At 35.9% G+C, this 25,931-nt stretch overlaps 1 protein-coding gene across 21 annotated transcripts in view; it reads left to right on the top strand.

The window, feature by feature from the left end:
• Positions 1–25,931, top strand: part of LOC136845208 (rho family-interacting cell polarization regulator 2-like) — a 440,509-nt gene that overhangs the window by 397,698 nt on the left and 16,880 nt on the right. For 9 of the 21 annotated variants that reach the window (XM_067115266.1, XM_067115274.1, XM_067115272.1 and 6 more), the window contains 8 exons: positions 8,389–9,189; positions 11,392–11,421; positions 16,760–16,864; positions 19,190–19,349; positions 19,885–20,042; positions 20,745–20,905; positions 23,182–23,311; positions 23,572–23,784. In XM_067115266.1, coding sequence (XP_066971367.1) covers positions 8,821–9,189; positions 11,392–11,421; positions 16,760–16,864; positions 19,190–19,349; positions 19,885–20,042; positions 20,745–20,905; positions 23,182–23,311; positions 23,572–23,784 — 1,326 coding nt within the window. In that variant the 5' untranslated portion in view covers positions 8,389–8,820. Of the gene's footprint in view, positions 1–2,795; positions 3,157–8,388; positions 9,190–11,391; positions 11,422–16,759; positions 16,865–19,189; positions 19,350–19,884; positions 20,043–20,744; positions 20,906–23,181; positions 23,312–23,571; positions 23,785–25,931 lie in introns of those variants that run through there. The other 12 variants (XM_067115275.1, XM_067115268.1, XM_067115265.1 and 9 more) reach the window with 5 other exon arrangements.

Here is a 25,931-nt window from a genome sequence, read left to right as displayed (position 1 = left end):
GACTCCATTGTAACTGCAAACTGCTCGTATTATTATTATTATTATTATTATTATTATTATTATTATTATTATTATTATTATTATTATTATTATATGCCAATAAAGGCCCTCCTACACTATTATCAAATTGTTAGCTCTGCTTTGAATAATTACTCTCACCTGATAACAAAGCGCGTTTGTCTGTTATCAGTAACAGACTAGCAATTACAGAAATTCATCGTCCAATAGGAAATGGTTACCCTCACTCAGTAATACAAACAGTTATTTAAAATAGTCAGTATCAAAGTCAAACTGCGTTTCCTTTCCATAAGCCGCAGGCTTTCGCTGTTTCCAAGAAGGTTTAAAGTGATTCACGTAACGTGGTTTATGTTTTATTACGTGTTATCCAAAGCGTTATCGCGTGACCATGATGGTCATGAATCCCGTGTTATCCATTGTCATTCATCAAAGATTTTGATCATTAATCACGCTCGGCTTTTGTTATCATTTGGCTTTAAAAAAGACAGTCCCCTCACACCGGATTCAATTCCGGATTAAAGGGAACGTAGGGGGTTTGGTGTAAGAAGCAGTGGTTTTCAATGAGACCCGCGAACCGCTGCAGATTGAACGTTGGTTCGTTCTCTTTTTCAGTGGCGTGTGAGAAGTAAATATCTCAAATTCTGCGTCTAGTATTATTAGCAGTATTTTCTTTTTGTCAGTTGAATTGGCTGCGTTTTTCCTTTCGCCTTTGCCAATATATTATTATTATTATTGCTGTTGTTGTTGTTGTCAATGTAAGCTGTTTCTTTTTGTTATTTTGTTGTCTCCGACGACCATTATTTTCTTTAGTTAAACATACTCAGTTGCTCCATAAGGCCATATTATATATATATAGATATAGATAGATAGGTAGATAGATAGATAGATAGATAGATAGATATATGAATTTATATATTTATTGACATACACATCTCCTGCCTGTCTGTCCATCTAGATGTCTGGCCGACCTATCGCTCCAGTCCTTTAAAGTTCTTTTGACCTTACTTTTTATGGCAGGAGGACTCAGCGTGCCCCTAAGAGGTAAAGGATGCCTCCTCCCGCTCATTTAAGGTCAGAGGTCAGCGTTTGGCATCATTGTGTTTTCATGGAACTCCGGTACTTTTTTTTTCCTTTTCCATGCGCTCCTTTTAGTATCAAGCATCGATGACGTGACATTATTTACTGGGTGACATTATTTATTGGTTTCATTTGTTTTCAGTGTCACTTTGATGATTGTGTTAATTGCCCGTGTTCTTAATTTGTCAGTATGTTTCATGTTATTCTAATAAAAGCAGCTGTTAGTTTATACGTCACACACACGCAAGCTATCTATCCATTTACGTCTGTCTATCTGTATATCTGTCTATGTTTCTTTCCATATCTGTCTTTCTGTCTAAACTTGGTATGTATGTATGTTTTTTATGTTTTCTATTGAAAACAGCTCTTAGTTTTTGCGCGCGCCTGCTCGCAAACACGCAGTGCCTATCTGTCTATCTGTTGGTATGTATGTATGTACCCAGGTAATATAAATTGGTCTTTGATTCAAACATGAGCAGATGCCAAAGGTAAAACAATGCTATGCATGGTAATAATAGCTTTTGGGTACAGTATATATATACACTATATGTTTTCACTGTACGATCAAGAGCGATGTTTAATTGTAGCATAATACTCGTTTATATAAACATTTGACCATAAAAAGAGGACAGTAACGCAATGGTTTTAAAAAATAGTGTAATTGTTTTTTAACAACAACCATATGAATATGTATGTCTTAAGTTACGAAATGTAAGGCAACCTCTCTTCAGCTTATACAAAGAAGCCGATAAAAAATCAAAGGAAGAAAACAACAAGTTAAAAAAGGGGCTTCGAAAACATTCAATAACGGAAGTAAATGGAAATTCGAAAATGCAGAGGAATGTGAATACTCAAAAAAAATTGAAAGGATATTGAAAGAAAACGACACATTTTATTATAAAGTGTAAAAATGCGGCCAACAGGACGGTGGTACATCATTCAAGACTTTTCAAAGATGGCTATAAAAAGATTATGATAACGCTGCGTCCTGAATTTTAGAAAAGGTAGCAGTAAAAATATAAAAAGCAAAAATAACAAAATTGATAAAACAGAGGAGATGAATTGGAAATAAATTTAAAAACTTGTAAAACAGAGCTGGCAAACTTTTACCAAGTTGATGTATATAATATTATGTGAGTGTATGTACAAAGTTTAAAATCCCTTTTTGATTGTCTAAAGAATCTCCTTGAAGTGGTCTGGTCGGTTTTATTTGCGGTACAGATTTATTCTTTCTATGTAGTTCTGACAAACCAGTCACCTTCCAGTATGCTAACAGTAACAATTATCGATTGAAATATGAAGTGAATTATTTATATACTAATTAATGCACAGAGGTATTACTGTCATATGGAAACGGGGATATTTATAATTCATAATGTCAATTTTAATTTCATCCATGGCTCTCTTTCCCCCAACCCCCCACCCCCCTGTTTCCCCAGCGCCCGAAATCAAAGGCCCACTCCATCATTTCCAAAAAAATGGATTTAGTCGGCTGTCTCTAAAGCTAATTACTGATTAAATTGTAGGTAAACCAACCGCTTTATTCCGGCCCAGGGGGGCGGTAGTACTAGTAGCCGACAGGAACCCCCGGGGTAGATGGAGAACCACGCTAGGGCATGGAGAGAGAGAGAGAGAGAGAGAGAGAGAGAGAGAGAGAGAGAGAGAGCTTTCCGAACGCACCTCGCCGTTTGAAATAATTCAGTGTACGTCTAGCTGTGTTGGGTGTCGGGTGCTGTGATTGAAACACGGTGATATTCGCTAACTTTTTGGGGGGTTTTCGCTCGTAAATTGCGTCTTTTATTCCCACGGTGACGGGGGAGGGAAAAGCACTCCCACGTGGGGCCGAGGGTTTGAATATTGCCTTACTGCCTACCCTCATCAACTGACACCCCCCCTCCATCCCCCCCTCTCTCTCCGAAGCTTCGTCCTCCATCAAACGAGCCCATGAGTTTGCCCCGCGACCCCAGCAGAAAGAGGAAAAACAGCATGGGCCATGATAACATCTCCGTCAGGTTCTTCAGCATCACGGACATTTTATGATATTTGTCTCTTTACGGCGATGTGAGTAAATCGCGGTCGTTTGGGAGTCATAGATTGGTTAAGTATGTAGGATTTTTTTTTTGTATTGTTTACCAGTAAACTATTTCTACGCTTACTTGATTTGGTCGTTATTTTGGCAACAGATTAGAACCATGAGTTGTCTGTGGTAAGGGCCTGTGTATTCTTCGTGTTTATTGTGCATTTGTTTCGTTTTTTATTTGTATTATATATATATATACGCGCGCAGTTATCTTTTGCTTAAAACCATTACTACCATCCACGTGTTTATATATATATATATATATATATATATATATATATATATATATATATATAATGTGTGTGTGAGAGAAAAAGAGAGAGAGAGAGAGAGAGAATGCGTGCGTCATAGCACTCTCAACAAAATACCTGAAATTAATGGCATTGTTAGAAAGAAACATCTTCATATTTACAAACCAATTACCTATTCAGGGCCTTCATGATGTTGGTCAACTTCGCGGTTTTGGAAGCATAGCCACACGACTCGGTATCCTCGCTGTCTATTAGCTTTAATTTCCCTTACGTATCTTGGTGCACACTCGCATGAAACATTGCGCGCACTGATGTTCGAGGAGGATAAATTATTAAACAGGTTATTTATACCTTTTCTTTTTTACTTTTTTTTTCTTTTCTAACGTCATAGTCTCTGGCGAAGAAAGAGACATTTACATTAACTTTGCATTGCGACCTGGCATCTCAGGTACCGTGGTCAGTGGCGTAAAGAGAGAGAGAGAGAGAGAAATATTACTTAGACTTATTCCCAGTCCGTTGGCGTTCGGGCGTCGATTGTGTTGCCCTGTTATGCCGAAAGCAAAGGAGATGGATCGAAAACGAAAGCATTTTTTTTTTTTTCCAGCTCTCCATGTGACTCACCCAAGCGTTCTTTGAAGATTAAATGAAAGCACGAACGAACTGACGCACGCACGCACTCATGCACTCAGCCACGCCGTTTACGCACTCAACCTGTTGAGAGCGTGCGCGGGCTTTGGAACCCCGAAAACGGCGTTAGCGGTGCAATGTCCATTAATACTATGGACACCGGTTGGGTAGCAGGAGGGATGGGGGAGGGGGGATGGATTAGTTTGGGACGTCGTCCCTTGGTGCCATGGACACCGCTGTCGTTTCGGTGGGGGGGGGGGGTTGGAGGAAGATGGGGGAAAAGGGGAATGTGGTGGTTATTAGAGGCAGGTTAAGGGAGATCTGACTTGTCGTGTTGGTTGGTCAAGAAGAGAGAGAGAGAGAGAGAGTGAGTGGAAGCGGACTGCGTTATTGTTGCTAAAGGGGAGATACGATGGTGTAGCTATGGAACTCAAAATCGCTTCCAAAGGACTAGCTGCTGGTACGCTCTCTCTCTCTCTCTCTCTCTCTCTCTCTCTCTCTCTCTCTCTCTCTCTCTCTCTCTCTCCACACCGCATCTAACGAAAGCTGTTTTTCAGCCCACTCGTCTTGAACACGGTACATTATAATCCACTAGCAATTTGTTGCGTGTATATATATATATATATATATATATATATATATATATATATATATATATATATATATATATATATATATATATATATATATATATATATATATATATACGAATGTTTATATATAAATACATAAATTACGTATATATACATACTTCACTAGCGATGCGTTGCAAAACACACACATATATATATGCACAGTATGTATATGTATACATACATACGTACATACAGTGATCTTGCGCGTGTTTATGTGCGACGCTGATGAATTATTTGTCCTGATTCATAATCCGATTAATTCCAGTTTCTCTTTATTTTTCCATTGCGAAGCGACATGGAACAGTCGTAAATAAGCATGGGTAGTTTACTGAATAATCCATCAGTCATATTCACAAATACTGTGAGACTTCTAGCTAGCTGGTCGATGATTAAACTCCATCGGAAAACAATCACATGTTTCATTTTCAGTTTTAGTAATAGTTGTTTTTATGTTTTGCATGGTAATTTTTTTCACTGCTTTTTTCCTGTTTCTATATATATGTATGTATATATATAATATATATATATATAAACACATATACATACAGTATATATATATAAATTTCTGGCTCACATCAGGATCGAACCCAGGTCTTTCAATTGAAAGACAAGACTGCTGCCAACCAAGCCACGGTCTTGTCTTTCAATTGAAAGACTTGGGTTCGACCCTGATGTGAGTCAGAAATTTATTTCTGTTCCACACGTGATTGTGTGTTGATTATATATATATATATATATATATATATATATATATATATATATATATATATATATATATATATATATATATATATATATATATATATATATATATATATATAGAGAGAGAGAGAGAGAGAGAGAGAGAGAGAGAGAGAGAGAGAGAGAGAGAGAGAGAGAGAGCTATGAAGGACACTTAGTCGATGTGTGGTAACGTAAATTCGTATAAATAAACAATAAGTAATTTCAAGAGATCAAATGGAAAAAGATGTGCGATAAGGAGTTTACGATTAAGATGGAATCTTAATTTGCTTTATATTGGATTTAATCCCTTATTTGATGTTGTTTTTCAAGTATGATTAAGTTTGGCCTCTAGTCTAATCTAATATGACATTTCTTACCGACTGCTAAAAAAAAAAAAATAAGTCATTTATACCTATAATATGACCTTGTTAAAGGTCAGAGTATCGTCACAAGTTTCCCAAGGTCTTGAAAAGATTTAGTATTTATAAGAGACTGAAATATTCATAACAGATTAAAACATTATATCTCACGTAATAGATCACTCAAGTTCGTCTATGACAAATAAAGATTCAAAGTCATAATGAGGGTCACAGATAAAGGTCATGGTCAGAAGCAAAGCTTCTTAGTGAGACGAAGGTCAGTAAGGGTCATTCTGTACAAGATTGATTTTTCTTAGGTTCTGTGTAGCGACTGAACTCTTGTTGTCAAGTTACATTTATGACGCAGGACGTTTGTATATATACGTAAGGAGTTTGCGCTTGAGCAAGTTGATGTATTGTATTTAATTATCTGTCGTCTGTCCGCTTTATTCTGTTTGCGGTTATACTGTCGTTATTCTTCGGCGACGAAATGCGGCGTCTTATGGGTTCCGTCTGAATCAGATCATGGACTTATGAAAATATAATGCTTTATTTATTGTATTTTATCCGTAACACAATGAAATATAATTTGGTTAACATGTTATTATGTATGGATTTCTTTATTTTCTACCTTTTTCACTGCAACCGTTATTTTTTCATTATTTGCGTCCACAAGAATAAATAGAGACTTTTACATATTACAGTATTACTGCAATGACTTTAGACCATCAGATGTTCCGTTCGAAAATAATAATAATGCTGTGTAACTAGTGCGGGAGTCTGCTACCAGATCATCTGTTAACGCACATTAGATATAATATCCTTTGCTGTGATAGTATCAAGTCTTGAATATTTTTTAATCGAGCAATGATCATATCTTTTAATTGATTTATATGATTTTATGAATATTTGTTTGTGCTGAGTGACAGTACTGCACACCTTGGTTTACAATCTCGTCATTTGTCTGAATTCGATTCCTTAGGTTCATTTCCAAGAGAAAAGTCGGAAAAGATGTGAGAAGGAAGTAAAGGGGGGATAAAGGGGCAAAACAATCAAAGAGAAATGTTGGGCTTACCGTTCTGCTCATTTTTTATTCCTTTTATGCTTTCCTCCCCTTTCGTTTTATGAAATGAAGCTGAAATACATTCAAAAACATGTAGGCTACTTGAGTGATACCTTGGTCATAAGTCACTGTTAAAGGTTCTCTCTCTCTCTCTCTCTCTCTCTCTCTCTCTCTCTCTCTCTCTCTCTCTCTCTCTCTCTCTCTCTCTCTAACATTTTCAGTAAACTCAATGGAATATCTTTCAGAAATAATTTTCAGTAAGATCTCTCTCTCTCTCTCTCTCTCTCTCTCTCTCTCTCTCTCTCTCTCTCTCTCTCTCTCTCTCTCTCTCTCTCTCTCTCTCTGTTTTAACCCTTGACTGATGTACCATACCTTCACGTCTTTTGAATAAGTCACTTGGACCCTACCTGCTTCGTGTTCTCACAGAAGCCTGATGAGGAGAGTGTTTTATTTATCAGTGCTCGGGGGTCCTGATATGTCCCCCAAATAGATGGTGAATATTTTGAAATTCTGTATTTTTTTGTCTTTCAGAATTGCAACCTTGACAATTGAGTCATGGTGGCAAAATTAGTAGCATTGAGGGGAAATCATTTTTATTTTCACCATGAAACAACAGCCATTAAGGCTGATATTCACTGCTGTGTTAAAGTCATTGTTTACCAGGTTAATATCCGCTATTTTAGTCCTTTTTTATGGTTCATATTCTAATGTTTGAAAATCCCAGTGTCATAGTTCTCGTTTGAAGGTGTAATATTTAATGTGGTTTTTATTACTTGAGTGGTTCTTGCAGTGTGGTAAACTCATGACATTTATATGACAGGTTAATTAATTTCGCGAATTAGGTTTTTAATGGTAGTTAGCTGACTCTCTCTCTCTCTCTCTCTCTCTCTCTCTCTCTCTCTCTCTCTCTCTCTCTCTCTCTCTCTCTCTCTCTCTCGTTTACAGATAATAGTTTGGTCACTTTTCTGGTTAGTTTAAAGGGAGAATCTCTCCTAACTTAAAACCTTTCTTCCTTTGAAGTCAGTTTGCCAATCACTTCCTTCGCAATTAAAGTTGACCTTTCTCTCCTTTTCATTTTTTCTTCAGGTCTGGGCTAGAAACGGGGCATTAGGTTAACCGTCTCATTAGCCTTTGCACTTCAAGAAAGTATTAGGTTAGTTAAAGAAGGTTAGCTTAAGGCAATGCCCGAACAAACTTTGATAAAAATGCAGCAATTAAAAATTAGCAAAAGCGACAAATCTGAGTATGATGTGCCTAAATGAATATTAATCTTCAGTTAAAGGATATTGTTATTTCCTTAATCATTTATCCCTTAAGTATTTAACAGTCATTTGAACAACGTAAGGAACACTTTGATGACGTTTAATTTAACCGTAATTTTAAACAGTGTTTGGCTGAAGGTCAGATATATGTCTTCAATTTATGTAGGTGAACGATATGTCTATTTAACTGATGGTGCTTTAGTGCAGTTATCTCCCTAATTTTCTCTTTCTCTCTGTCGCATATAAAATGCCTTCCATGATTAACCGTCCTTTCCCCTTCCTCTCGGCCACAGGTGCGTCTGGGAGTGGAGTTGTGGGAAGTGGGTGAACCCTTGGCAGGTGGAGGCGGTGAAGCCGATCCCAGTGGGGTCGACGTTGAGGGGGTAGGGGGCAGCTTGAACCCCCCGGGAGCTTCCCAGGGGGGTGCAGGCGTCCCCGGCACCACCCGCAGCGACTCCTCCTCCCACAGCAGCGACACTTCCTCGTCAGGGGCGTCCTCCTCCTGTTGTTCGTCGTCGGGAGCGGCGCCTCGCCGCCCCTGCTTACATGCGGCCCTCTCTGACCCTGGGTACGAATCCGCTCATCTGCCAGACGACGAGAGGGAAGACCACGAGCATCACCACCATCATCACCATCACCACCACCACCATCATCATCACCATCGCCATCATCACGACGGCCACCACAATCACCACCAGCAGCAGCATTGCCACAGTGGAGGGGGCATGTCACTCCGGGAGAGAAGCGAAGGGCGCGAGGGCTCTCCCATCCACCAGGGCCTCACGCGCTCCCGGTCCTTCGGAGGCTTGCTCACGCACCGGCGCCCTGGGTCGGGGGCTGGGTCGCCTCAGCAGGCAGTAGCAAGGGCGGGATGGGCCGGACATGGGGTCCTGGGTCAAGCAGGCTCCTCCCCTCGGGATGTCCGGCGTGTCCTTTCCCTGCCACCGCATGTCAAGGTGCCCAAATCCCCTCGGCCCGAAAGGGCTTCCCAGATCGGCTGCAGTGTAGCCAGAGGCCTCAGGGAATGCGTGGCCGTTACCCGTCAGGATCTCGATTCCCTTCAGCAGGCTCAGCAGGACTCGCAGTTGCATCAGGTGAGAAGGATTCGTTGTCAGTTTCGCTCTTAATACCTCCCCCTCCCCGTCCTTCCTCCCACACATCCTTCCAAGCCCCCCCCCCTCCCCCCAGTACCACCCCAAGTCATTCTTTCTCTTTTGATGAGATCATTTAAATAATGAACTGTATTCTCTATTTGCGTTTGGTATTTTTATTCACTTGACGAGGATCTATTGAGTTCTTGGAAAAGCAAGCATTTGCTTTCACCCTTCACTGTAAAAAATTTTATGCAATTAAGGACTGGTGGGTGAAGGTGTTAATTTTTTATATTTGGGAAAAGAAGCATTTGCTATGCATAAAATATGCACATTAATCGACTGCTAGGTGAAGGCTGTTATTTTTTGTATATCTTTTTATTTTGGTTTTTGTAAGTATGTATTGATGGAAAATAATGGTTTACATGTTCATATTAAGACACAGTAAAATGCATCTATGGTACCTAGATTTCTGTGTATTCCCATTTTTTGACTTTCTTGTAATTCTTCTAATATTCTGTCCTCTCTCTCTCCAACCCCTTCAACATTATTATTATTTTCTTCACCTTTTCACATTTCTTTGCACAATATCTTAAGCCTTGGACTTGCGCCTTTCCATAATCCTTGAACTTTCACATTTCCGGAACAACCAGATTGACGCTTTTCCATGATTATTGGTTTTGCAGTTTTCCGTGAACTTGAAATTGCTCATTAAAATAATAATTCGTTTCTCCACAATATTGGATTCGCGCTTTGTAATATTGATGAAAAGAATCATTGCTTGCCACATTAATTTAATTAGGTTTTGTTTTTATGTATTGTTAAAGTTAGAATTTAGATGACTGGATCTTTTAAGTAAGAATATAGAGTGAACCGAAGGTCAGATTGAATTTTATGGTAGATTTCCAAAAGAATTAGCTTTTGCATTTCGTTAGGCTGTTCTGCGGTGATTTGCCTAGAAAGAAAATCTTTTTGACGTCAATTAATCATTTAGGTGCTCTTTTTTTTTCCTCTTTTAGATATATATTAATAACCTCTGCTCTCTATTTTTTATTTTAAAAATGACTTCTGCTCTCTGTTTTTCTGTTTTAAATATTTACTCATTAAAGATCAAGTATTACCTCGCAAGACTGCCATATCGTGGTTTAAATATGTTCAAGCTTAGCTACATCACATTTTATCAGAACAGTGAATCCTTCGGCAATGGAAGCATTTAGTCATGGTTGAGATGAACAGAGATGAACGTCAAGTTTGTAAATGTTGTCTTTGGATGAATTAGAGGTTAGAATTACAGCTACCAGATGGCTACAAGTATTTAGAAATTGTACTATCATAAGTAAAGTCACTTTAGAAGAGAAATTCTATATTTTCGAACATTGTTAGTAATACTGGAGAGCATAGTTGAAATTGGAGTAAGTCATGACATATTTATTGCATTATATCAGATTAAACAATGTGTTTAAAATTATCGAGAACAAAACTCTGTTGTAACTACTTATGGATATAAGTTTAACCTGGGTTAAAAATGTCCAAATATGAGAACACTACTGAAGAGTCCAAGTTGCTTTTTTCTATCTTTTGTTTTATTTCTCCTTCTGTCACCATTCTATTCTATTACAATGTGTCAGGGACACTTTAATAATAATTGAAGTTCATATGTTTGTCACACCTGCATACACACACGTGTCTGTATGTATACATGAGTACATTACACACTTAACCATATACATACATACATATAATTATATATATATATATATATATATATATATATATATATATATATATATATATATAGACACAAATAGTTCCCTTGCAGTCATTTACAAAGGCATAGGGATTCCACTGAAACGGGAAATATGACTAAATATTTATTTGTATTCGGAAAGAACATTCTTTCCCCTCTCTCAGACAGTAATCTGTCTGAAAGAGGGGAGAATGTACTCTCCGAATGCTCATAAATATTTTGTCATATTTCCAGTTTCAGTGGAATCCCTGTATACAGTACATACATACATACATACATACATACATACATACATACATACATACATACATACATACATACACGACGTGTGTGTGAGGGTTTGTTTGCAAACACTCGTGATATCCCATACCCTATAGAAACCATCACACAATAATGGCATGACGACTTGGCTAATATGGAATTGTCTTTTTTCCCTTCCCCTATCTATCTCGCGGCAGTCACAGGGTCGGTTGTACGAAGCTGAAAAGGTAAGCTCTTAGCATGCAAATGCATGGGCAGCAAGCAGAAACATTAAATCAAACTCTGATTTCTTTGTAGCCATATACTTCCGTTGTTATGGCATGCCTCTTCCTTGAATGACCTTCATAGAATGGTTTAATATGTTCCATTTTATTTTACTTTTTTTTAATCCTTTCATTTGCTTCGTCTTGGTTTTGAATGTGTCGGACTAAATTGGGTTGTACTTTGACGCGACTTGTGGATTCATGCCTGACTTGTTTGAGTTTTTTGTGTATTCAGTGATTATATATCTGATGTAACTTGTTTTTTTGTAGATTATTATTTTGTGTCCACCGATTTCATAGGCTTTAACCCCATGTTTTTCATCCATTATCACAGTATTTAATTTAATAAAGAATTTGTCCCGATAAAATTTTAGAAGTTAATGGCACGGCCAGGCTAAGTACCTACTGATATAGAAATTGTTTGCACCACATATTATTACAATAAAAACACAAAAGTGTAGTGCACATTTTTTTTGTCACAAGACATCACTTCACAGTAGACGTTCTGAAGCTTTTAAAGAGTTTGTTGGAGTCTTTATTAGATGATCTGTGTAAATTAGATCACCTTCCTGTCGAACTTTGAAGCTGTTTGCGCAATATTTCAGTCCTTCGTAATGTGTTTCTGATTGTTTTTTATACCTAAGTCCCAGCTTACTTAATTAATAGCCTCAGATTCATTATTCATTGGCGTCTGTATCTGTGGTCGATTCAAAACGGTAAATCTTCAGTCTTTTTTTTTTATCAAAATAGGTAAATATATTCCAGAAACTAAGCACAACCTCTTTCAGTGAGGAAGAGCAGTAAAGACTTTAGTGAAATGTTATTTGACAGGAGCTGTAATTAATTGGAAGAAGAGGAAATCAATTGAAGATGAGTCAGACCGTAAATTTGAAGGCGATTGAGCAAGAACGCTAAATTTAGCAACAGAGGGCGAGAATTTGGACAGTGAATACGAGGAAGAATCAGTACATTAAAAATACCTCATGTAGAAAAGTATCAGAAATTTGGCTGAAGAGGAAGCTTTAAATTATTTTGAAGGACATGAAAAATTGATGACTGAAGGGGTCTAAATTTGAAAAATTAAGATGGTAGGTCAGAACAGATAGCTGATTAAAAATAAATAGGAGCACAGAATTAGTTTGTATGTAAAACGTAACTTGAAAATTAAAGTCGAATATAATTGGAAAGGCTTGGAAGTTATTGTAGTTATAAACTGAAAAATATTACAATTAATATGACTGAAGACCGCCAGTGTTACATTGTTTAATAAGGGTTTAAATTATTATAACTAAAAAAAGTTTGGAGCTACATCTACAGTACAGGTACGTGTAATTGTCACTCACTGAGAAGCTAGGTTGTCACCTGGTGTGCGTCACGTGACGTATCCAGGGAAATAACTCTTGCAACATCCGACTGTGACAGAGATGAATTCTGTATCTTGTTCTCTGTCACTTTTGCCTAAAGGAAATGCGAGCCAAAGAAGAAATGAAAGAAACAACAAAAAATTTGGCCCTCAAGAAGTGTTTTCTTTTTTTTTTGAACTGTGGTTGCTATTGCTTGGCTCCGAGCTGGGAGCTTTACGAGATGATTTTGAACCAAACATACTCGTTTTCAGAACCAAGAGTTTTAAGACTTGGTTTTGCACCAATATATTGCTACGTTCTGAGCTAGGAGTTTTAAGAGATGACTTTAAACCAATCATATTTGTTGTCAAAACCAAGAGTCTTGGAACTTGATTGTGAACCAGATATATTTTGTCTGAACTAGGAGTTTTTGGAGATGACTTTGAGCCAAACATACTTGTTTTCAAAGCCAAGAGTCTTGAGACTTAGTTTAGAGCCAAATATATTGTTTGGTTCTGAGCTAGGAGTTTTACCAGATGATTTTGAACCAAACACACTTGTTTTCAGACAAAAGTTTAAGACTTAGGTTTGATACAGATATAACGTTTGGTTCTGTGCCAGTAGTATGAGGAGATGATTTTGAGCCAAACATGTTTGTTTTCAAGATTCGGAAGACATGGGTTTGAGTCCGACTTAGTGTCTTAAGACATGGGTTTGAGTCCGACATAGCGCTTGGTTTTAAACCAGGAATTTATGACAGTTTCCAAGCAAATAACTTATTTAGCTTTGCGTTTGGAGTTTAATGACAAGGATCTTAGCTGAAATCATCCTTTATAAGAAGCCTTGTTTTTCTTGTCTGTGACAGAAAGATTAACATTGAGAACCTTGAGCACTGTGTTTGGAATCTGAGCATAGAAGGTCGTATTTTCAAGTCCAAGAGAGCTTATCGTACTGTGTTTTGATTTTTAGCATACGTGGTCGTATTTGCAGGTCCAGAAGAATTCAGTATTGATCCGGCATTCGTAGAAAAACACATCCTGTTTCGATTCTATTGTGTGTGTGTGTGTGTGCGCGTGCGCGTTTTTGTGTGTATGTGTGTGTGTGCGAACCTGACTCGTGGACGAAAATCCTTTGACACGTGCCATAAGCGCGATTTCCTAGTTACTAGAATAACTTTATACCAGAAACACGATCGATTGTCCTGGCTTTTGATATATTCACTTCACTTGAGCAACTAACAAGTATAAAAAGGTGACTTAGCCTTGTTCTGGTTCTGTCAGTGGCGATGAAGACTAATTATAACATTAGGTGACAATGAATATCATACCAGTCAGGTCTCGCATAAACGGCCTGGGGATTTATCGCAAAAAGCGAAAAACAAGTTGACAAATCAAAAGATCCGGCGTCGTTGCTTTTGAGTTCGCCGAGTTTGGTTATTGATTTCGTTTCAGCGAGCGAGAGAGAGAGAGAGGGAGCGCTGGATTATTATTATTTTTTTTTATCTTATTGTATGTAAGTGCAAAATAACACCTGTCGACCAAGCATGTGTCAATTGATGTTGGCTCGGACGTGGAGCGTCCCTTTAAATGCGTGCTGTTTGACGTCGATCAGAAAGAAAAGCGGAGGACTTCAATAACCATGCGATGAACTTAAAGTGAGGAGTGACAGGAACCCATTGTTATTCAGTGTAAAAAAAAAAAAAGACGGGAAGGAAAAATAAATCGCGCATAGTATTCCGGTTGCGAGTGGATTCGTGGACCGACGAGACGAGGTGTTCGAACCAGATGGTTTAGCTTTGCAGGTTCTTTGCAAATATACCCCGATTTGACGACGTCGTACACACGCAAATCACCCTTTCTCTTATTTTATTTGAAACTCTTTGTCCTGGGCGGAGTTCGTCAACAAATATAAATGTAAATATCATACGTTTTCAGACTTTCACTTATGTTATCAGGCGAGGCGTCTTTTTTCATGAAGATTTTTTTTAATTAAATTTATGTCGTTAGAGTTCGTTTTCGTTTGTCTGTATTGATGTTTGGCCTTGAATTTCGTTGTGGTCTATTTACATTATTCAGTCTATATAGATTGGTAAGTCAAACGTGGTGATTGCGGACCGTAGAGTTTTGTTATGCCATAATTTATGCATTACTCGCTCGATCGTATAATGTGTACGAGAGAGAGAGAGAGAGAGAGAGAGAGAGAGAGAGAGAGAGAGAGAGTACGAAGACAGTCTTGCATTTGAGAATTTAATTCCCTGATATCAAGATTTTTCTAAGTTTTTACATCTTTATATATTTTTATGATTGATTATCATGCATGTCTTACTTGCATGGAACTTCTGTGCCACTAGTGATTCATTTTGCAACTTGCATGATATAATCATGTTACATAATATTTAGAATATAGCTTACATTTAGAAGTTTCAAATTAGAAATGATTAGAAATATACGTACATGTATAAGTACAGATAGATAGATTGATTTTCTTATTAGTATTAAAATTGTTTAACTAGACCACTGAGCTGACTATCAGGATCGATTGATTAGCAGATAGATATAGAGAGATAGATAGATATACCCAGTCAGCTTCAATGATTAACAGGTACTGCCTAAGATATTATACATTATATATATATATATATATATATATATATATATATATATATATATATATATATACATATATATATACATATATATATACATATATATATATATATATATATATATATATATATATATATATATATATATATATATATATATATATATATATATATATATATATATATATATATATATATATATATATATATATATATATTGATCTGAAGAGTCGATAGAAAAACAAAGTACCGGTTAAACATTTTACAAACTTTTCCTCGTGTATCCACAAAGGATATAACATTATGAACTACCTCGACAGTATCAAAACTATATTTTCCATGGAATTAACGCTTCACAGAAGAACTATTATTTGAATGCATCGTGATCATTTCGGAGTTCATGATTTTGATAAAAAAAATTCATGATTATCAAAGATATTCAGAATATCATGAGATTCGTGGGTGATATGCATGACACGGTTTTGTAATTTGCATATCAGTTAATTGTATCTGGAAAATATACAATGTTTTAATTGGCTTCCCACGCCAGAGCCTGAATTCTAGGGGGTTTATTTGTGTGTATGAATACCATATTACTGGAAAATTATAAACAGTAGGAGCTAAAATGTTCAGAAAATGTGTTCAGTGTTCTGTATGTCATATTTCGCTTTTTTTATATATGATATTAGTGCAATAATCTGTAGAGAGGATTGGTAGACAATGTTGTGGGTTCATTTTTGCCGTATGTACACATATATAATTGTTTACAAATGTGTTAAGTGTTAATTAAAATTTATTATTTTCGTTGTAAGAGCCCTCTTATGCAAATTTTTAAACATTATCGGTAACTTCTCATAGAGATTATAAATTAGGTTTTGTCTTGTGTCGCATTTAATGTGGAGATCAGTTGAATGTTTTCCTCGTGAAAATAACAAGAGTCCCCGTAATCATTATTATTATTATTATTATTATTATTATTATTATTATTATTATTATTATTATTATTATTATTACGGATTTGATAACGCATGTTCAGTTCAAAATGTCTTGGTGCTGTGATAACCGTGCATGGGAATTTCTCTTTACTCTGGAGTGATGCAGGTTTACCAGGGCATCACTTCCTAGCATGGTCAGGCCCTGGTTAGGTACTCACCTTTCCAGACCTTTTTTATTTTATCAAGTGATTGTTTGATTTCTGAGTAAAAATGCTATATGAAGAAATGATCAGATTACTGTCAGATTCTATGCACATTGCATATATAATGCATAGACATTTATACACAACAAGGATAATATGACTTTTTCTAAATGGTTTCGTTTTCTGTCATATTAATCCACTGCCTCTAATTTGCAGCAAATCAAGGCAGCTGAACGATATTTAAAGAGAATCGAATACCACCTGAGCAAGTTGGAGGACCTGCAAGATCAATACCATCTTCATCAGAAGTTGAGGGATGGAGTGAGTATTTATTCTGAATTTTTTATGTTAATTGTTATTGGTATTTTTGTCAGGAAAGTTTTTTTTAAATGCAAGGAAACTGTGTATTCAGAGGCTGGGGGTAATTTTTGAACCATGCTCCCTGTTTCTTGTTTATGAGGTGATATGTTTTCACGCGAGAGTGCTTAAGACCAGTCATTTACTGATGCAGTGCACAAGCTTCATTTTGGGCACCAGTTTGCTCTCTCTCTCTCTCTCTCTCTCTCTCTCTCTCTCTCTCTCTCTCTCTCTCTCTCTCTCTCTCTCTCTCTCTCTCTCTCTTTTCACATGAAAAAACCATCTCACAACGCTGATTCTTTCATTACACTCAACCCAACTTTTTTACCATGTCAGTGTATCTCCACATATCTCAGTCTCAGTTCGTAACATGCCACAGTTACTACGCAAACACTTCAACTCAACAGCTTTAAGATTTTATTTCTCATACATTTACACCCAACATCTCAACTTCTCTTCCATGTAGGAGAGTTGGCTCAACAATCCCATTATACATTCCCACCTTGGCTTCTATAGAAAACTGAAGTCCCTGCTACATTTCTTGTTCCACCAGTTCTGTCACTCGCATCTGCTCTCATCCCACTTCCATTCTTCCACCTTCCTCATTAACGTTCTTTGCTTCATATTCCTGGTTTCCACTTGCCCTCATGACATTACTCTTTCTAAGTTTTTGCTCTTAACTTCTTCATTTTGCGCACATTTTCTAATGCTTGCTAGTTCCTGTAGTTTAACATCACTGTCCAAATCATCTTTATATATATATATATATATATATATATATATATATATATATATATATATATATATATATATATATATAGATAGATAGATAGATAGATAGATAGATAGATAGATAGATAGATATATATATATATATATATATATATATATATATATATATATATATATATATATATATATATATATATATTATATATATATATTATATATATATTATATATATATATATATTATATATATATATATATATATATATATATATATATATATATATATATATATATATATATATATATATTTTCCTTTTATTCCCTTTGTGACAAGGCTGTGGAGAAGTTTTGGGGGTAGCAATAGGGTTGCTGATGTTCAAGGCAGGGTGCATGCTGTTTCAAGTGCCGTCCTTTCTTCTTTCAGTCATACATCGTAGTGTATTTATATTTTTATCTTAGGGTTTTTTAGTTTTTATATGTAAATTGTTGTATATGTCATTTTATGTATGGTCATTGTATTCTTTGAAAGCTTGTTGAGAAAGCTAATGTAAGTTTTGGCTATTTCCATATGAATGCGTGCATGTTTTAAAGAAACAGTAATAATAATATTTATATAAATTCATTATCTGACAGCCCACTGCTATTATCTGTATTTCTCTCTCACCTTTATTCTACTCCCAGCAGCATTGTTTTATCTACTGCAGCCCTCCACAGTCCCTCACATCACTTTAGCATCTCAAATACCCTCCCTTTATCCTCACACGTTCGCCCTGTCCATCGCCCAGTAACAGCAGCATATACATATACATCATGTCCGTGAAAGTACTCCCCTGACTGACCGTCAAACATTATTTCTCGGATTGCGTGTTGAATCCCTCTGTTTACTTTTTAAAATGTATTTTATGGGGTAACCATTCTCTCCCCGCCCATTCCCCTCACAGACTTCGTAATGCACATGAAAGGGAGATGGGAGGAAGAGCAACTTGTAAAAAAAAAAAATTATTAGGATTTTGGTTAAAAGCAGAAACAGGAAATGGGAATGATGTACGTGCGGTGAATTGAACGGGTGATGCATTTTATCTTTTCGCTTGCATGGAAGGTTGCCATGTGTAGTTTACACGTGTAAAATTTTTACCCGTCGTCTTGATTACAGTAAATGTGATTTCAGTGTGTTGTGTTTAGGTTTTGTCAGGTCTTTAACATATTTCCTTATGATGGAAAATCTGGTGTAATTTTTCATAATCGTGCAAGTTTCCGTTAAAACTTGCTATATTTTTGCGAGATGTAGCCTATAGGTTAGTAATTTCACGTATTTGGCCTTAAGTTTGGTGCTATAAGGATAATCCCCATATTTGTTCAATGTTCTTTTTGGACCCACTGTAATAATATTATACTATACAGTCCTTTATAAGTGTAAAAATAAATCAGTCAGAAGTTGTGTGAGAAATGTAAGGAGGGTTGTTTTCCTTTTGTGTGCTTTCTCTTAGCTGATGGTAGCGCGTAGAACACAGTATATAAGATATCTTTCTTTTAAAGCGTTTCTTTCATTACTTTCCAGGTCAGAACAATGGCATATGCATATGCCCTTTCTCCAGGGAAGGAGAAGGCAACAGCTCTCAGCAACGTTCGATCCGGGTATAAGGAGTGCACAGAGATCCTTTGTGCTTTGGAAGTACAAATTGAGCAGCTTATTGGAACCTTGACTCTAGAAATGAAAGGTAATTTGTCAAACTTCCATTCCCTGTAGTATTAGGAGTTCCTTTTGCAGTACCAGATAAACTCATTTTTCTTGCAGTTGCTGTGAAGTCTGTCTCATATTGCCATATAAATTTCCTTATACAGCGGAGTAATAGCAAAGTAGATTAGCGCTAACTAAAAGATTATGTAGTTTTTCATACTATGATAAATACTTTTTCCTCTGGAATTATTGGTTAAATTAGTTTCTCATGTACAAAACGATGTGTATAATGAAGTTTGAATGGCTATTTGTGCATCAGCTCTAGAAATTATGTTGTGAGAAATATTATTTAAATAAAGATTGGATAAGGATTCATGCCAAAAAATCTATTGTCATTACGAAAGGACATTGAATTTAATTTTCCCAATGTAAGTTAAGAAGATTGCTATGGAATTATAAGTTAATTATACAAAGCATTACTATTTTTTAAGGCTTTGAATGCAGTTAAATTTCTCATAGAAGATACATGGACGACAACTGATGATCTAAATAACTTTCTCTCTCTTCTGCCCCAGGAATTCAAGGTTTCGCTCGCTTGTGTCCTGGAGACGTTTTTGAAGTAACCCTTAAACATGGCACTCAGAAGTGGAAGTCACGTGGTCGAGTCTGTAAAGACAATACTCAGACTTGGGACAACCAAAGAACAGTCATTAAAGGATTAATTGGTGAAATGGTAAGATATTTGTTATGCCACAGTGTTGGTTGTTTAGTCTTAGAGACTGAAAGCATTTTCTCAACTTTTTGAACTCATTTTCAAGCAAGGGTAATGAATCATTAGTTGCATAATCATCAGAAGTTTTTATTTCAGTAGCCAACATACTCACTTTTGTCTGGCAGTGTTCATTAGCAAGTTATAGAAATTATTATCAGTGATTGCATAAGAATTTTATTTGCTTTTGAAACTTTTGTGGTGATTAATATAATTATAATTCAGTCTTTTAATAATAATTTAACCAGTTTTACTCTACCACACATCACAAAATATGTTTAAAAAATATATATGTATAATTGGGAACTCTCTTACTAAATTTTTAATTGAATTACAAAATACTTTCGTGTTCATGCACAGCTTTAGTAAATCCTTTGAAATGTTGGTTTGTTGCTTGATGAACATTTTGTGGAAATACCGTATGACTTTTGCAAGTAGAATTGATGCTGTTTAAATATTTGACAGATTCATTATAAACTGATGGCTTTAATAGAAGAGAAACAAGAATCCGTATAGACTCTTACCACTGCTCTCAGAATTGCCGCAATGTTCCCTATAGATGCTCACATGAGCAAGACCCTTTGTCAGATTAATCGTACATTTACCTGATTGCTATTGTCATTTACCAAGAAAGTGAGGCACTAATGCATTTCTTAATCTTTTCAGTTGTTAATAAAAGCTGTTGAAGTCAGGGTGCTGGGCAAGACAGTGGTTATAGGCAACAAAGTCTGTGAAACGAAAGATCTCTTTTCACCCCATCCACAGCTTATGACAGTCAATCTCAATCCCTCTGGTTCTCTAAAACTCAACATTGTGATCACTTGGAAGTAAGTGTGATAAATGTTTTACTCTGATGGAAAATTCTGTATGTCTTGTGACTTTACACATAGTTCAACTCCTCTTTTTAAGAAGTATGCCATGTAACATTTTACCCTTGGCTTGACTCATTTCTAAGAACGGTGCTGTGTGACTTTTTTACTCATAGATTGACTCATTTAAGGATTTCCAAGATTTTTATCATTAAACAATCTTGTTCCTTCCCGTAAGTTGAATGTTCAAATATGAGGAAAATATATTACTATGTATTGTTTTGTGCATATTTTATTCATTACAGAAGTTATGCAGTAGGCTAATAATATATACATTTCAATTTTACTGATCATTTATACATAAAGTTGTATAATTCTGAATTCAGCATTACATTTTTTTTCAGTATTCTTTTACTTTACCACTCAAGATCCCTTGGTATATTGTGGATATGAATCAGGAGAGTTAAGCACTATAAACGTCTGAATATAGGGAACCTTCTGTATAAATTTGCAGTACAATCATTCATTTTTCCTTTTTACTAATTAACAAAGCTAGATGACATCTGCAATTGGAAGTTGGAAGTATTTTTTTCATCAACAAAACTAAAAGGAAAGCAGTAGATACCAGATCTTGTAAACTTAACTAAGCAATGAAATCAGTGCTAAATAAGAATCCAGTTTTAAGTCTGGAGTTAGGGAAAAATCAAGCTATAAACTGGGAGGGTAGTAAGTAATTTTTTTTTTTCTTCAGGAACAGTTTTTGTGTAACCTATCACTGTTGATGTACTGCACAGGTGTACTGAATAATTTTGATAACTGTGATGGTTGTTTTAAACTTAACCCATTAATTCATAACCTTTAAAGTTACTGTCAGATGTTTGTATCATTGATAACATGTAACTTGATGATTAGTGATAAAGCCCTTTTGATTTTAAGTCCTCTTAGTTATGAGTCTTTAAGTGTAAAATCTTTCCTGTTTTTTGTTTGTAAATTTTCTTCTATTTACACCAAAAATTCTACCAGTGGAGGATAAAACTAGCCAGAATAAATTTTCCTGTGCACAGAGTAGGATTTTTTAGTCATATTTATGACACTTTGATCTGTGCATTTAAATTTAATATATTATTGTAGATGCTTTCAAAACTGAGGGAGAGAAAGACTTAATTTTACCAAATTCTAAGGGGAGAACACCCACAGGAGCCGTACTAAGCTTACCAAGTGTTCATAATTACTAAATTGTGATGATACTTATTGTTATTGCTTTGTTGTAAAAATCGTAAAGTTGGTCATGTCTTCACATAATTAGCTTTAAAATTTTATTCATTCAAAAAATTTTGCTTGTTTCACTACTGTTATCAAAGATGAATGCTTTCCCAATACAGTATTTCATCAGCTGTAGTGTGGTGTTGAAGTTTGTATTAACTGGGATAAAAGCCAGGAAAAAATATTAATGAATTGTACCTACTAGGAAAACTGAAATGTCAATTAATTTAATGTACTTGGGATCCATGTGTAAATACTGTATGTTGTATTTTAACCTTTCTATAATTAGCAATTTGAAGTAATGTCTTGAGTGTTCATCTGGCACATCTTGTGATTTAAAGTAATATCTTTTTTGGATGAACACAAAAGGAGTTTGAGTTGTCCATATTTGTAAATACTGTATCTTTTATCAGAGGTTTTTCCCCAGGTTAGGCTAGATTAATTTAAATTTGTTGAATGAAGAAATGTTTGTGCTAATGTTGTAAACTTGAGAAGTAAAGACTTACAATATTCTTCTAAAGTACAGTTGACCCCCGGTATTCATGGGGGGATGCATACCGCCAATCCCCACGAATAGCTCAAATCCACGAATACTTAAAACCCCTCTAAAAACGCTTACAACTGCCTATTTTGGTAGTTCAAAACACCCAGAAACTCTCTAAAAATGCTTATACCTGAATATTTTAACAGTTTTATCTCAAAAAGTACATTTAGTCATGAAAATATGAAAATACAATAATTTGTGAATGTTTCTCTATGAAAAATACTGTGAATAGGCAAATTTTCTGCAAATGTGTATATATGTTCCACAGAGAAATCTGTGAATAGGTGAAGCCACTAATCCGGAACCGTGAATGGCGGGGTCCACTGTAATCATGTGTAGAAGCACTTTACATGGAAACTTATACTTGTAACAAGGGACTCGGTAAAGGAAGGTGGTACTCTTTTGCTTTAAAAGAGAGTGAGAGAGATTATGCAGGAATCTGTTAAACTTTACAGTACTGTGGCTAAGCATTTATTTGTATTGACAGTCCACTTGACGGAGTCATTGAAGATAGTTTGGTGAGAACTCCAAGCATGTCAGCTACTTCACCAGGAAATAAACGAAGAACACCAGTACTCCACACTCTTAGTTCTTCTCCTCCGAATAATGTAGCAACTGTGAGTACAGAACATTATGTTTCAAGTTTTTATAAGTTTTAAGAAGTTTTAATGGATTAAGTGATAACTATAATATTTAATTATAGAATGACAAAACATAGTACAGTATTGTCTTTAATGTTTTGCCTGTATTTTATATTTTGGAGCAGGATATTATGAATCAGGAGGGTGTTTTGGTGTTTGTGAGTTCATTTTTTAATTGTGCAGATGAAGATAGTTTTTTTCTTACAGATTTTATTCACTGTTCATTATTGTTACAGGTTCCCTCAGGCAAGGATAGTGGATTGTCTCCTGAGTGTGATCATGACAGTAGTTTTGGGAGCATGTCTGCCCGAAGTTCAACAGCAGATAGTGCCAGTCCTCTCTCTGAATATAGGGGTCTTCTCTCTTCACATGCTGCTCTCTCAACAAGGACTGATAGTAATAGCCCTGTTTCTGATTATCAAGGTCTCTCTAGGAGAAGTGATAGCCAGGTACGTAAGAAAGTTTGAGGCGTGTTCTGTAAAACTGAACATGCTTATGCTTTTTACTGACCATAAGGATAAGTAGTGTAACTGTGATTATCTTTTCACTCCAAGCCATCTCTTTGACTGCCTGTCCAAGCTCCAAGTTAACAATGAATGTGCTCCTTTCAAGACCTTTACATAGTCATATTTAGCTTCATATGCAACAAGCATGGTCCTGTAAATGAAAAGCAAACAGCAAGAGCACAGTGTGATGTCCTTTCGTAGAATTCCTAGAGACAGCCTTCTTGAATGTAGACATCCTTGATAACACATTGCTCAAAAGTAGCATTATGCTTAGCTTTTTTATCTTGATCAGCAATTTACAAAGAAAGAAAGAAAAAAAGGTAATCAGACATCAGTCAGAGTACTCAGAGTAGGAAAATGGGATTCAATGTTTTTTAAAAATAAAGAGAAAAATACGCAACTAATGTCAAAGAAACTACATACAGTAATTAGCAGAAAAGAATGATGCTAAAGTCAGAAATTCCTCTCCCTCTCCGATGAAGGTCATTATTGTTCCAAGGTTCGTTCCTTTTACACATGGGATTCTCATAAGTGTACAATAGGGGATGAAAGAAAAGAATATTCAGTGTACTCCTGCTTCTCACATCATTGCCTTCTACACTACATTCTCTCCCCTATAGATACTGTACTGTACAGTTCAGTGAACTCTCGAAAATCTGGTATGTTAGGGATGAACACAATGTTGGGCTTTAGAGTTTCTGATTGTGGAAGTCTTTACCTTTGAAATTTCTTGGTTTCCTGAGGTAGAATTTTAATGTCAGCATTACAGAATGTCGATGCTTTACTGATATGTGTGTTTGAAATACATTGGTTTGCGTAATCAGGAATGAATCTGGTAAAATATATTGTAATGAAAGGCATGAGATGAAATAACCTGCTGCAGAACAGCCAAGAGGTGAAAGTGATGTCTGGTAAACATTTACAGTATAACATTTACACATGAGCTTATGTGACTAACATCAAAGAAGTGAAAGTGATGTTCCTTCAGTTTTATCTGAATCATTGTGTCCTAAGTACCAAAAAATCAGTTTCAAGTTCAGTAATAAAAACTTGTCTAGTAAAGAACAACAGTAGCAGGATTGGGAAAGTACAAACTCTGGAAATGATATTACAGTAATAAGAAAAAACCGGTGAACCGATTGAATTTCATTTGCCTATCTGCATTGGAAAACTAAAACAGGAGATGGCTCTTTTCCAGCGGTGGCTAACTCATTAGAAATACTGAATAAGTATGTGGACTTGCCTCTGTCCAGGCTACCAGAAAATCAGTAATAGACATGTGAAACCAGTTAATTTTGTGTGTGTGTGTGTGGTTAAACTAGATTTTGTCAGCTTCTTTAAAGCCATTTTGGTATTGTACCATATTTTCCTGAATGAAGAATCATCGAATTTTGCTTAGCAAACCAACAAATTACAAGACATCCACCTCCTCATCGTTAGCAAACTGGATGTGCATTGTAACAGGTGAGGAATTGTGACTTTGTGAAAAAGCCATCAGTAAGTTTGCCTTGACTTCCCTGACAGGTATAACTGATTATTGGCTTATTTCATGCCTTATGTAAACTTATCATTTCCTTTGGCATCTTTTATTATGTTGAGCATCACTTTTGGGAATCTGAGTACAGTACTTCTAAAAAATTTTTGTTAGATGGGAAGTACTTCCTGATGGTGGTAGAGCAAGTAGCGCCATACGGTGAAGTTTGGAACTACAGTCATTGTTCCAAAAGTTAATGAAGTTAGAGCATTTTTTATTATAGAACTTTAGACATACAGTATACTTTCATTTTAGAATGCTGGATTTTCGAGAGTCATTATACAAAGCTAAACTTCATAGTAAGGCATTGGCTTAGGTAGGTTGCATACCTATCTGCTGTAGTAGTTGTCCCTTGGGAGTCCTTTGTACGTTTTGATAGTTCTTATCCTAAACAGAATGATGACACACAGACATGAGAGTTATCCTTCAATTTACAGTGCATCAGTGCACTAAAGGACTGGTGGTTTACAAAGCGGTATTATATCAGTTTATGAAAGTCAGTGATCACAGCTATACATATGTCTGTATTTTTTAACATCCTAATGGCTTCAGTATT

The sequence above is a fragment of the Macrobrachium rosenbergii genome, chromosome 13 (assembly GCF_040412425.1).
Source record: "Macrobrachium rosenbergii isolate ZJJX-2024 chromosome 13, ASM4041242v1, whole genome shotgun sequence".
In the NCBI taxonomy this organism is placed as follows: domain Eukaryota; kingdom Metazoa; phylum Arthropoda; class Malacostraca; order Decapoda; family Palaemonidae; genus Macrobrachium; species Macrobrachium rosenbergii.
The sequence above is the reverse complement of the archived record's forward strand: the minus strand, read 5'-3'. Positions and strand labels throughout refer to the sequence as shown.